The sequence below is a fragment of the Apis dorsata genome, unplaced genomic scaffold (genome assembly GCF_000469605.1).
Source record: "Apis dorsata unplaced genomic scaffold, Apis dorsata 1.3 scaffold_84, whole genome shotgun sequence".
Lineage (NCBI taxonomy): Eukaryota > Metazoa > Arthropoda > Insecta > Hymenoptera > Apidae > Apis > Apis dorsata.
In genome coordinates this window covers 35,586-49,435 of record NW_006263382.1, presented here as the reverse complement: position 1 = coordinate 49,435, position 13,850 = coordinate 35,586, and the positions used below count along the sequence as shown (strand labels likewise).

The 13,850-nt window shown below is 32.6% G+C and overlaps 1 protein-coding gene across 1 annotated transcript in view; it reads left to right on the top strand.

The window, feature by feature from the left end:
- Window positions 1–11,103, top strand: part of LOC102672244 (protein O-mannosyl-transferase TMTC1-like) — a 117,068-nt gene extending 105,965 nt beyond the window's left edge. Inside the window, exons 12-13 of the mRNA XM_006611178.2 lie at window positions 8,421–8,550; window positions 10,749–11,103. Of these exons, the coding sequence (XP_006611241.1) occupies window positions 8,421–8,550; window positions 10,749–10,934 (316 nt within the window). The 3' untranslated portion in view covers window positions 10,935–11,103. The remainder of the gene's footprint in view (window positions 1–8,420; window positions 8,551–10,748) is intronic.
- Window positions 11,104–13,850: the final 2,747 nt, after the last annotated feature.

Genomic DNA, 13,850 nt, shown 5'->3' with positions numbered 1-13,850 from the left:
TTTTTTTTTTTTTTTTTTTTTTGCGAATCAGAGATAGGATGAGGAACGAGCATCGTTCAATTAGTGGGTTTTTATGGATTGTTGATTGACGTTGAAAACCTAGATGTTTGATTTAGATCGATGAAAAATTTCGTTCCCATCCAGTTTAATCATTTCACGGGATGGTTCTCGTGTCAACCGTGTGATTGACCAATATTTGATAGTAATATGTACAGTTTTAGTATTGATTAGTGAATGATTAATCATTAGAAATTGATTAACCATGATGAATGTATATGTAGATACAAAGAATTTTACGAACGTTGGTTTTTAGTACGATTTAAAAATTGAATAGTAAAATTGGAAAATAAAAATATAGGTTGTTACTTTTAAAAATATAAAACAATATAATTATATATGAATTTATAAGATAAATACAAAAATATTTAATCACAAACTTTTTCATGATATTATTCACGAATCCTTCAATCACAATTCAAAAAAACTGTAAATTCCATTGTCCACGTGTGTACACAAGCTACAGAAACACGTTCGTACCATCAGCCAACGTTTACAAACCTTTCAACTTTATTTCCTTTCTCCTCGAACGGCCAAAAAGCCGCGGTGCAATCGAGGTTTAACATCGCAACGCGTGCAAAAATTACAGTCATAATGGGCCGTCCCCGACGGGATGGGTTTGGAGCCATACAAGAATTGCTCGAGCCCGGTACAATATCGCGGTGTGACATAGGCGTGGTCAACCGGCTGGCCCATAAATGGTCCAGGGTAGACGAGTCGAGGGGTTAAATTTTGGAGAAACAACGCGAAAAGTGACGGGGAAAAGAGAGAAAGAGAAAGGGAGAGAGCGAACCAAATTGGCAACACCTACGCCATCGGTGTAACTACCACTACACGCGTGAAGATTTCAATATGCACCGTTTGACAGATGTGCCACAGCGTGCAGATTTTAAATGCAAATATAAATCTGCCATGCAGACCGCAGAGTTGGTATGAGCAGCGTTGGGGTGGCGGAAGGTTTCGAAAGGGGTGCGAACGGATAGCGTACAACGGTGGAAGAATCATTTCGCGCGTTCCTCCACCTCTGTGTGCGTATGCATGCGAGTTTTCGTGGAACAGAGTAATTACAATAGTCTGCCTCTTTGTTTTCTGGCCGTGGAAGTCTATATTAGAGGGAACGGAGCGTGCAGTTTGTGTCCAGTTGATAGTTACGAGAGATCTTTTTCATTAGTATCAGCTTAATCACCGTTGGAAGAACAGTCGAGAGACAGAGAGATTTTTTGCTGATTTATCTCGCCAATGTTTCGTTTAGCCCGTCACCTTTTTCAAAGAATCGAGCCACGTATTGATAATAGGATAATCCTCGTTTGAAAATTTCTGGTACAGTGATTAAAGGTTGTGTGTGTCTTGATTAGAGGATTGCACGAACGAATTTATTGTTCCCTGTACTCGGGAATTTCGAGTGTCTTGATGTATTCTGGGTGTTGAATGTATTCTGCAGAAATTTTATTAGATATATTTGATGAACAGTATCTTCTTCGTCAAGTAAATTTTATCTTATTTATTTAATTTCTGAAATATTTTTATTTCAGTTGTGATTATAGATGATATTTTTGGATATTACTTGTTACTTTTAATTTGTTGTATTATTTGCTATTTAAAAAGATTTAAGACTTATTAAACTGAAATTCTAACTATCAAACTAAGTGATAAAATGAAGAAGAATTTTTATAATATATAAAATATATATAGTAATAATAATAAATGATATTATCTCTATAAGATAAGGATAAAATATCAACTTGAATTAATTTTTTAATTTTAAAAATATATTTTAATGGATATTTTTTTTCTTTTTCAAAGAAAATAAATTGAAACGAATTTTATTATACCGTGTATATTTAGAATAATTTTAATATAATTTACCGAAGAATATAAATGAGAATGGATTTTTTTATTCAACGAATTTCTTTTGCACACTTTAAAAGAACTCTATCTATCCCAGAATAAATTTCTGAAGACTTTCATCGATGAATTTCTTTTAGGGACGATCAAAAATTCCAGAATAAATTTGCAAAGGAAATATCTTCACGAATAAACATTATCCCTACAATACATACATATTCGAGGGACATCTTTAAAGAAGAGCAAGCCTATGAAGTAATCGTCCTCGCCCCGTTTCATCCAATAATGTTGGGATGAATAAAACAATTCTCTTTAAAATTCAAATTTATCTAAATTCATTTTCGAGCAAAATTGTTCATTTTAAAAGTGTGATAATAACAATCAATCAAGTAATTTTTCCTATTGAAGAAAATCAAAAGTATTTCGACGTGCAATAATAATAATAATAATAATAATAATACGACGAAACGTAGAATTTATTCATTTGAGATTGATTTATATTGAATCTGGAAAATATTGATTGTTTAAGTAGATTGCGCTTCTAACCACCACACGGTGACGTACGTTTGTAAATAAACCGTAAAACGATAAATTTGTCAAATCTTACACCGCATTTTCGACCATTTCATTGTTCACTACATTCGGCTCATGAATTATTCATGCGAATGAATTATTCATCAGAGAAGAAGTGTGGAACTGGTCAACGTTTAACCATGAGCCCTCTGTTGTATATAATACAAATCATCGCACGCGTAAATCGTTACGCAAGTTGCGCTTAAACGATGCTTATCATCGAACTGTGTTAAAGAAATTTCTCTACCCAATGTAGAGATGAAGGGATAGTTAGTGGAATAATATAAAAATCATTATTATGATGTTAAGAAAAAAATTAATACTAAATGTATCGACTTATTAATTATTTTTGATAAATTTAAGAAGAGATTAGGTGTTACAGGGATTTCCTATATCAGTAGATGGCGTCACAGGTCTAAGAAATATGGAAGGTTTTTCAAATATCCGATTTTCTTTTCGATATGAGCATTTTTATATTTTTCATCATATCACAACTGGATAAAAAAATCCACTATTATCGAAAGAATGAAATATTTGATAAATAATATTCAGATATATTTTTCAATGAAGAAGACACGATTAAAAGCACGATTGAATATAATGAAAATATTTAATATAAACTAGAAATATAGTCGAATTGTTATAAATTTGATACGTTACCGAAATTTTTATATTTTATTTATATTTTTCCATACACAGTAGATTGGATTCCTTTTTGCAGTGACTGCACAAGTGTCAGATTAACTTCTCATAAATCGTTGGTGGTTTTCATTGATTGGTTCCAGATTCCATTTACGCTTCGAATATACAACTACTGTTTCAGATTTATTGTATAGCATGAGCTAATTTATTTTCTCACTCTCTATTTACGATGTGGAATTAAATTACTAAAAAAATTTATTTATATTGTTTAATGTATAATCAAATTTTCATTTAAATATTCGATATTTATTTTATACATTTATATTTATTTTATACTTTCAAATGAAAAGGTAATATAAACACTTCATCATTCAGCTTTTAACTGTGTTTATATAACGTAATGTAAAAATTCTTTCATCATTTTTAATGATAATTTAACTGATGAAAAAATTTAGTGATAATTTAATACAAATTAGGATTATTTCTAGAATTAAAATTTAATATTTTATATTTATTTCGAAAATAAAATTCAAAGTAAACATAATACAAATAAATTGGATAGATTTTCAAAAATACATATATTTTTATTTATTCGTAAAAAAAATATATAAATCGTAGTAATGTAAAATCACAAAAACTTTAAAAATTGTAATTCATATACATTTGAATTTTGCTGAAGTCTATTACTCTTTCTATGATAAAATTTTATTATAATTTACATGATATATCATGAAATTTTAGAAATATGAAACCACGATGCTTTTATGCCGAGATATAAAATTTTTGCATTTGTAAATTTTGCAGGGAAATTTGATGAATCCATTTTCACGTGAAAAAAATCTGTTCTAGCGAGAATTATATATTAGCAATCAGTCAAAAACATTCAGTATCGATCCGAGATGCATTTCTGTGCTGAATTAATGCGTTATGAGATCAAAATTGATTTTGATATATCTATCAAAAATATGACTGGTGTTTATCTATGTTGTCGTGTACATAAGTGATTTTACTATTTGATAAATTAAAAAACTAATAAATATTAGTTCGACGTTTTCAAACATTTTTTTGAAATCCTCTTATTTACGAATTTAAAAAAATTCTTTTTAGAGGAATATTCGTGATAGAATCGAATACGTCGAAATGTTAATTGAATGAAGATTTTTCAAATATAATTACTAATACTAATAATTTACAATAAAATATTTATTTATAAATGAGTTATTTTGGATTCAATTGTTTTTTAATGAATAATATTTCTCATAAATTTGAGAATAACACGAGAATCGAATAATAATATTTTTAAAGAATACACTTAAAATAATAAAACACAAACTGGATATATTAAAATTTTTAAGTAGAACAAACAATAAACAATTGTTCATTGTTCTGGCAAAATGATACATATATATTATTTTCTCGTATTTAAATATTTATTATTTATATTGAGAAATTCGAATTACTTTGAAATATATATGAAACGAGGAAACATTAATTACAATTTAATACTAATTATTTATACTGAAATAAAATCCAGAAAAATGAACTATCAAAAATGCTGAAATATATATAAATGTTTAACTGTTAAAACAATGAAATAATATCTATAGATTTATATTTTGAATATAAATCAGAATGTGATGCAGAAGCGGCGTAAGCTTTTCCAGTTGGACGTGCAACTTCCTCTTTGTATCGTGACTTTTTTAAACGTATAAATTCCGAGGAAAGCCACCGTGTCAGAGGATGATTCCATAGGCAACGATAACGTCGTCACCGTTGCGTTAAGCGCTCGTCGGGCTGATAAATCGGGAATTTACTGACGCTACCTCCGATTCTGTATTTTCGTCCTGCCGAGCCTGAAATCGCATGTGCACATATTCACGCGAGCAGATTTTTTGGAAAATTTATTTACGAAATTCTGTTCTTCGAGAAAAAACTGGAAAAAAATTGTTCCAAAGTATTTTCCATACACGCGTAACACTAAAATTCTACGAAATAGATTTTCTTCAATAACAAGTTTAAATTTCAATAAAGAATCGGTGATTCTAAATTTTTGATAGTTTCAATATGAATAATATTTATTATTAATATTAAACAAATTTTTTAAAGAAAAATGAGGAAATTATTGAACGACTTATACATAATATAAGAGAATGGTAGAGTAACAATTCAAGTGAAACTCCACAAAAATAATATTTCTTCAATATTCTAATTTATTGTTGAACTGTTATTAATCCCACACGATTGACAAAATACAGAAAATCGAAAATAGAATCAATTTGTTTTTCCTTATAAATATAATAATATAATTACTACTTCTGAACAACAGAAGAACACGATATCGCATTATTTAGCAATTCTATTCTCTTTCTTCTCATTTATGATCTTTCTCTATTCCTTTAATATCTATACTGTTCTCTTCTTTTTTCTTTCTCGTGCAGTTCACCACTCTCATCATCTCGCATTCAATCACTCGTGTTACATCGGAACGCAGCTTTTATCGGTAAATGGAAATTTTATAATTCATGAAGAATCGTGTTTTTTCATCCGCTGCGCTGCAAAATGGCCGATATCGTTTGATCTAACGAAACTACACGTTACCACTTCGTTACGATCACCTTCTACTACTATATTTATTTCGCGTTGATCCTCGAATTTTGATTCACGTCTGCTATCTGTTTCGAAGGTGCTTAATTGCTAATTCGAAGTAAAAATATTTGAATATCGTTACAGGAGAAAATTTAGCAAGTTTATTTTTGATGATATTTTTTTCTATGTGATCTATGATAATTAAAAAGAAATATATTTATAATTAAAAGAGCGAAAAATTATTTAATAAATAGTTGTATACTAAATTATTATATAGAAAAAGAAATACTTTTTATTGTTTGAATTAAAATTCTAAGGAACATATTTATTATTGAACAAGGATAAGAAAGAAAGAATAAAAAGATTCACAGAATACCAACATTTTAAACTCAATATCTGTCGTATCATGTTTATCTACAATCTCTCTAACGAAACTCGTCGTACATTTCCGTATCGAGCATCAAATCCACGTAATTCGAGATCGAAATCTCGAGGCAAAGAGGAACCAAAATCGGGGAAAGAATAAATTGAATAGTTAACGGAACGATCGGTTGGAAATTTCGAAAATGGGGGTGAAAGCGGGAAATACGGATGTACAATGGCGTTCACTAGCGATGGATTCGATTACAGGAACACCCTAGGCATCGTTGCCTCGAAAACTTAACTGTTAGCTTAACTGTTCCCGGATAAATGGTAACGATCTTGATAACGATCAGGATTATTCAACTGAATGCGTTACAGAGATGGCAGCACGCTCGTGGGATTAAAGAGTAATTTCACATCGGGTCTAGCATGACCGTGTCGAAAGGGGTGGAAAATGGAGTAAATGGAAGAAAGGAATAGGAGAAAAAAGAGAAACGTGACGCAAAGTTCAAGTGTGTTTCGTGGAAGTAAGTGTTCTCCCTCGAGGGCGAATTAACTGGGATATAGTTAGCAATGAACAATTACTTGGTAACAATGTGCAAAAGGCGGCTGAGAGGTTGAAGAGAACAAACGAGGAGGAGGTGGGAATTAATGGTACGAGGAAACCTGGAACACGTTGCCTTTTATTTCCTTATGAAACGTCATGAATGTACGACATGAAACGCTCGAGAAAATTCGAAGATCGATGAAAATTATCGTGAATTATCCAGAAAGTCATCTCTGAATCGTTTAGCAAAAGACAAGTTTTTTGAAAAATTTTACTCCGATTTGCCAAATTTTATATGATAAAATTCTCGTGATGTAATTCTGCCTTTCGATTCTCCTGAATTTCTATCTTGTTTGAAGGATTTCTTACTTGTTTATTAATTCTTGAAATTAATAAAGTGATGATTGATATTTATACTTCAACCATAATAATAAATAATTGCAAAACGAAATCTACAGATTATTTATTAATATAAGATTGCTCATATGTATGATTTTAAGAAGAAGATGAGAAAGATAGTGGTATCTAAAATGAACCACTACACAAAGATTAAAAAAAAAAAAAGAATGCTTGATTATATTACGAGAAAAGAATATCCCTGTGAATTTCTATTTCTAAAAATTAATTACAGAATATTATTATAAATAAATTTTTATTCAAAGTTCCGAACGATTAATTTTTGGATAAAGATTAAAAAATTCTTATAATCGAATTTATAAACATCTATTCTTCGTTGTAATAGCTATAGCTTTAATTTGTGGACTAGCTAATAATTTGTGGACGCAACAGGGTCTAGATTTTAAATAATCTTCGTTTCTTCGCTCAAACTCGTCCTCGGCTATAGAAAGTATCAAGAGTTCCAGGTTAATGTTGCGAGCAAACTATGTGATAAAGAATCGCGCACGCTTCCTCCCTGGCGCTCTCGACTATTGACTCCTGATATTCACCCTCTTTTCCGCCTCGTAAACACGCCGCTCGGCCGCGAAAAAAGAGAATGAACCCCCGCGCGCGGAAGTGACGCGTGAAAAGGGTGTGTCATTTACGAATTTATTTTTATCGAGAGGGTGTGAACGCTCGTCAGAAACTCTATCACCGTATACGCGAGCATGACTTGCAATCTTATGGCAATTTATTTCGCGTCTGAAACGTATGTTTCTTCTTTTTATTATCATCATCATCCATCTCGTTGAGAAATTTCTTGTTTATAGTTTCTCTTTTTTCGAAAATCGGAAAAATGAATAAAGGCTCTTTTATTTCTGCACGAACATAAACTATACTGTTCTCTTTCTTCTTTGTGGAGAAAGGAATCGAGAAGATATATTATAATTTTTGAAAATTATACAAATATCGAAAGGATTAATTTATGATTAAATATATTCATAGTCGGAAAGATATAGATATTTTAAATTTGAATTTAAATTATTTTAAAATATTTAAAAAAAATATTTTATACAAATTAATTATGTTAAATTCTCGAATATTGAATACTGTTACTTTATTTTTTTTATTCTATATATGTAATTTGAAATTTTTTAAAATTTTCCTCGATTGATTTATACTGAACAACATCTACGTTTGAGATCTACACGTAAAATGTAACCATAAATGATATATTAAACAATTTCTTTCAATTTAAAATATTTTTTTGTGTCCAATATAACGACAATAATCCTAGAAATATGGGAAATTTGGTGATCTCATAAATAATGTGCCGAGTTGAATATTTATTGTCGCGCGTGAAGAGATCGTTTTAAATTTGATCGTATTTGGAGCAGATTGAAATATATTTTGCATATTTACGTTTCAGATGGCACCTGATGTTACGAGCGAAAAGAGGCGGCCTGGTATATCGCGGTGATCTTTACATACGCGCGTGGCAGTTGCAAAGTGAATCTCGTCGTCGTGCGCATCAGCATCAAGGAAATATCTGCTTGTCGGTTAGTAATTTTTTTCTTCATACTCAAATAAAGAATTAATAAATTTTAAATAAATGTAACACTGAAAACAGATTATATTGTATAATAAAGTGTTGTCTTCTTTAATCAAAATATTTAACATCTTTCCCCAAGATATTTCACGTGTTTCCTTTCTTTTAAATAAATAAAAGATAAGGAAAAATAAATAGATTTCAAAACATTTAGAAATGTTAATTAGAATTATTCATTATTTGAATCGTGAAGAAAAATTTCAATTATTAAAATATAAATGTATCATTATACGAATTTTTATATCATATGGACAAATATATAAAATTTCCTCCTTCGTGCTGTTAAATTAATTAAATCAATTAGTTACTTATTTTGTTTAATTCAATACACTCAGGTATAAAATACAACATATTCATTTCCCTATCCCTATATTCCATTAGTATAAGTAAAACCATTATCCATTTGTTTCATCGTACAAATGTATACATACGTGTTATATCTCTCCATAAAACAACGTAGTTGTCTGTACAACGGAATTAATGAAACAACTACATTACCAACCCATCACAATATAATATCGAGTTATAACAATAATTAATAATCACTTGCTTCCATCCTGTTAAACTGCTAAATTGTAAAACTTTCGATTCGTAATATCATTTATTAGTTCTCTCGTTTTCAACGCAGGATAATATCGATTGTGAAATGACACGATCTGAAACAAGGCTACACAATATCATATATACTTCTATTAAGTTTCCAGATCGCTCGACGTTGATCCCACTTTATCACCCTTTCTCTTTGATCCCTCTCGTTTCAATGTTTCCGCCATTCTTTCGGCGACATCCGCCTCATTTCGCGTTCGAGTTGCATAAGAGGGTTCTTCCCTGTTCCAGTAAAGGTAATGGAACAAATTAGTCTGCGGAGAACCGGATACCGCGAGTCCACACTTCCGCCCTCTTAAACTCCTTCGAAGATTAATTGAGATTCCTCGGTCACCTCGTATCGCTATAATTCTAATTAAATAGATTCGCCCCTCTTTCTTTCCATCCCCTTTCGTATTCCACCCCGGCCGTCTAACGCGCCCATTCACGGAACGATTCGTTCCAGTCGTTAACGATTCAACTCGTAGAAACTTGGCCACTTCGAATCGATGTCTCTTCCATTTCCCCCCATATTATATTTTCTTCCCTTATTTTTCTCGATAAAATGTTTCCTATTGATCGCTCGACGGATATCCCTTCCCTTTTTATTCCTGTCGTTATAGATTCTATCTCTATCGCTTTTCCTCACTTTTCTTTTCTTCTCTGGTTTAGCCAAGTGACTTTGGCGGATTATTAAATTGTTGGAAATGTGATCGATGAAGAGTAATTCCGTTGGGTAAAGAGATGTGAATGGTAAAATTTAGACGAGAAGGAATTTGTTTAATAATAGATTAAAATAATTTTCTTTGTTAAGACATGTATTTGTATGTTTTGTTACAATTTCTTCGTTTGAAAGAACTTGATTTCGAACATAATAATAGTATTTCCATAAATTAACGTGATATTTTTATATATCACGAAGATCATGTATATCTTTTTATTTCTTGATTTGAAAAGATATAATATGTTATTTTATGACAAACATTTTTATAATATTCAAAGAAACAATACAAACACGATTAGAAAAAAATAAATTTGAAATAATATTCCATATAAAATCGATTCCTCTGTAAGAAGAACAATTTTGTTTCTACTATCTTTATAAATTTATATTCTCGTCGAATAATAGCTCAGAATCCATTTCCTTTTAGAACTTTTAAATTTACCATAAAATCGCCAGATTCATCCTTCACATTTCGAATCTACCGAATAAACTTTCGAAGTTTTAAAATAACTAATTTTTGGGAACAATCCAAAAACCTTTTTCAATTTTCTCTGTCCAAAACTTTCAAAATTTCGCAATTCCAAAAATATTCGATATTGATATCCTGTCCACGATAGAACAGCCACTCGATTTGTAATCCATTAATTGTCCTCGACGAATCGAATAAAAATATCCGGGTTCGATCGCACAAAAGTCAAAGGCGTTGATCCGCATGCGGGGTTGATTAGCCACGATTCACGATCTAAGCACCCTCGACGCGTGTTTCCAGCTTGTGTACGCTCGACGGGGCGAGTAAACGTCACCGCTCCCCTTCAAACATGTCGAATTGTCTGTTGCAGGAGGGCGGCTGTTCGACACCGCGTGTCGCCAGTGTGTCAGTGCAGCTCGAGCAGGACAGCAACAAGTCGGAGCAGCTTGAGCGGGCGCCACGTTGCAACGTACGTACCTGTAGACAGTCGAGAAAGGGGAAGGCACGTGTGACCGCCCCCGCCCTCCTCGTCCAGAACCTCCTGGAGACCCTCTAGCTCGCGAGACTCTTCGATTAACCCCTCGCCCCTGTGATTTCTGTGTCTAATCCCCCCCTCGGTCTCACTTTGAACGAAGGGTTCGACGAGTTTTCTCGAACAACTCCAACACTCGTTGTCGACGTGCTTGGTTACTTTCTAACGATGCGAGCAAAAAGGAGAAAAGGCATGTTGTTTCCTTGAGGATCGATCAAGAAGAAATTTGTGTCGAGATAATTTTAATTTTCCGATATGTATGATAAGTTTTTGAAAATGAAAGTTTTGAGTTTTCGAAAAGTCACGAAAATATGAACGAACCACTTCGATTACGAAATTTCATTATAAGAATTAAATATGGTTGTAAGAGGGTTAAAGATCCTCGAACGAAATGAGATTTGTTTCGAGATGCATGAATGCGCGTCGCGACTAGTCATGAAATCGAGATTACTCGAAATTACTTTCCGCTCTGTATAAAGTGTATGCTTCTTCTTATCTCGCAGTCTGATCTCATCACTAGACGCGAGACACGTCCCGAGACAAATCTCACGATTTAATGGTGTAGTTTAAAATTATTCCGTGAAATCGTGGATCGATCGAGAGGTTGCGTGTTCATCGGAGGATGAAGGACCAAGCGAGGGAAAAAGAAAAGAAATGTTGTTCTACGTGGAACGATGGTGTGGGGAGTAACGTGGTTCGAGATAATCGTTTTACGCGCACTTAACATGTGATGGATCGGCCGTAATATAGTTACTACTATATACATAGAGTAGCGTCGAGATGTTTCTAATAAATATTCGCTGTACTTCGAGTGTGCTTTCGACGTTCTCAGAGAAACAGTGCTCTCGTCGCGATGCTACTCGTCGTTGCGTTCCTTTCGTGTAATTTTCCCTCGATTTTTCCATATTTCGAGAAAGAAAAGAAGATTTATACCATTGATCAAGAGTTTGAGTAACATTTGTTATACTGTTCAGATAACAATCATTGAGTTTGTGTGTGAAGATCCTAAACTAATAAATAAAGAAATGCAGCATATATTAATAATATTGGTTCTAATGAAAGTTTTTAAAGTTTTAAGTTTAAATATTTATTAATATATTAAAGGAAAAGTAAGAGAGAGAATTATTAATTATATTATACACAAGAATTGAATGCATGCAAGAAGCAATAAATATAGAATCTCTCTGGTTTACCTATCTTTATTATTGAAAAAAGAAACTGTGTATTTTTATAACGGTAAAATCATTAAAAAGATATGGTGAAAGATATCGAATTTCTACGATTTATTAGGATTTTTATTTATGGAATACAAATTAATGCAACAGCAGCGTACACAAACTTTCGATCGATAGAATTGGAGAAGCGAATTGAACCGTGAATCGATTCGAAAAACTTTTAACGATATTTTTCTTTCTTTTCTTTCCTTTTTTTTTTTTCGATATTTAAAACATCGTGGTGGAAAAAATTGAAGAGTCCACGATAGATCGACGGCGAAAATTACACGAGAGGATTAAAAAAAAAAATCCGATCTGCGCTTTCCTTACCGCCCTATCGTTTCGAAGACTATTTCTTATTTCTTTGTTTCATTCCTACGAGACGGAAATATGCCTTCGTTACGAACAACCGTGACCAGAAGAAACCTTTGGTAAACGTGTAAATAATGACTTTGACTCCGCGTTACATTGGTCCGCGTTTCGAGACGATGTAGACGACGAACGTCGAAGAATCGAGAGAGAATAGTTCTCGAATTTATTTTTCACAGCAGCATTGATGATGGACGATTTAATGATATACGCGTACGTACAGAGATACAATCGATTCGCCTATAGCCGTAATCGTTTTCCCTTCGGATCGTTTTTACATTACGTGTTTCAACCCATGCCAGGACGCGCACGTATGTAATTAACACGGTGCCAATATTTAGCGTTTAATTAAAACGTGAATCGGCGTTTTATAGCCGTTTGATATGGCTTTTTTTTTGTAAGAAAATCGATTAAGAAAGCGTGAGTTGATTGAACGAGAAGGAAGGATAATAATTATGTACGACATTTCTTCGATGAGCTTTGTTCGGCAATGTTTCGATTTCGTTTGGATAGAGCACGATTTGCTGCAAGTCGAGATCTTATTATATGTATTTCTGGTATTTTATTAAGCAATTTGTATATTTTTTTCCTCGTCATGAAAAACTGCTTCTCTAATTAATTTTTTGATATTCAAATTCGATCATCCGAATTTATATAAATTCACTTCTTAATCGAATAGCAAACATAATATCAGAGATTATTGGAGGATGAAAACAACCCAATCTGTCTTAATCTAGGTCGCCGAACATGGCCAATCAGCCGAAGTTTCATTTAAAACGAACCGATGAAAACCGTGACCGTTGAATCGAAACGAAAGGGAGATTCGCTCGACATCCTATATTAAAGAGAGCGAATCGATCGTGGCGACGTCTTTCCGTCGATAAATCGTTGGAGACACGTGTTTTTGTGAGACACTCTTGAAAAAAAGAACGAAAAAAAAAAAAAAAAAATGTCAGAACGAAAAACGGATTTCAATTAAAAGGAAGTTTGATCATGGCGAGTCCCTTTGTGTATCTTTCGATAGAATGTCCAAGTTTCTCGTTTAGAACGAGGTGTGAAAGTGACATAGAAAACTCTCCTTTTACTCTCCTTTCGTCCCCCTTTTTCGTCGATCTCCACCCCCCAAAGTGAATCGTCGCTTTGAAAAACGAACGCCTTCATCGAAACGTTGCCAAAACTTAATAGAAGACCAATGTATATACGCTGTATACTAACAAAAAGAAAAGAAAAATTCGTACAGACATCGAAACATTTGGCGATGCTTATTGAATAATTCCCTAATTATTACGATATTGTACGTTCGAGTATGTAACAATTCGAGTGAATTTTCTCGCGTGGCCATCGAATCGATTGCTCT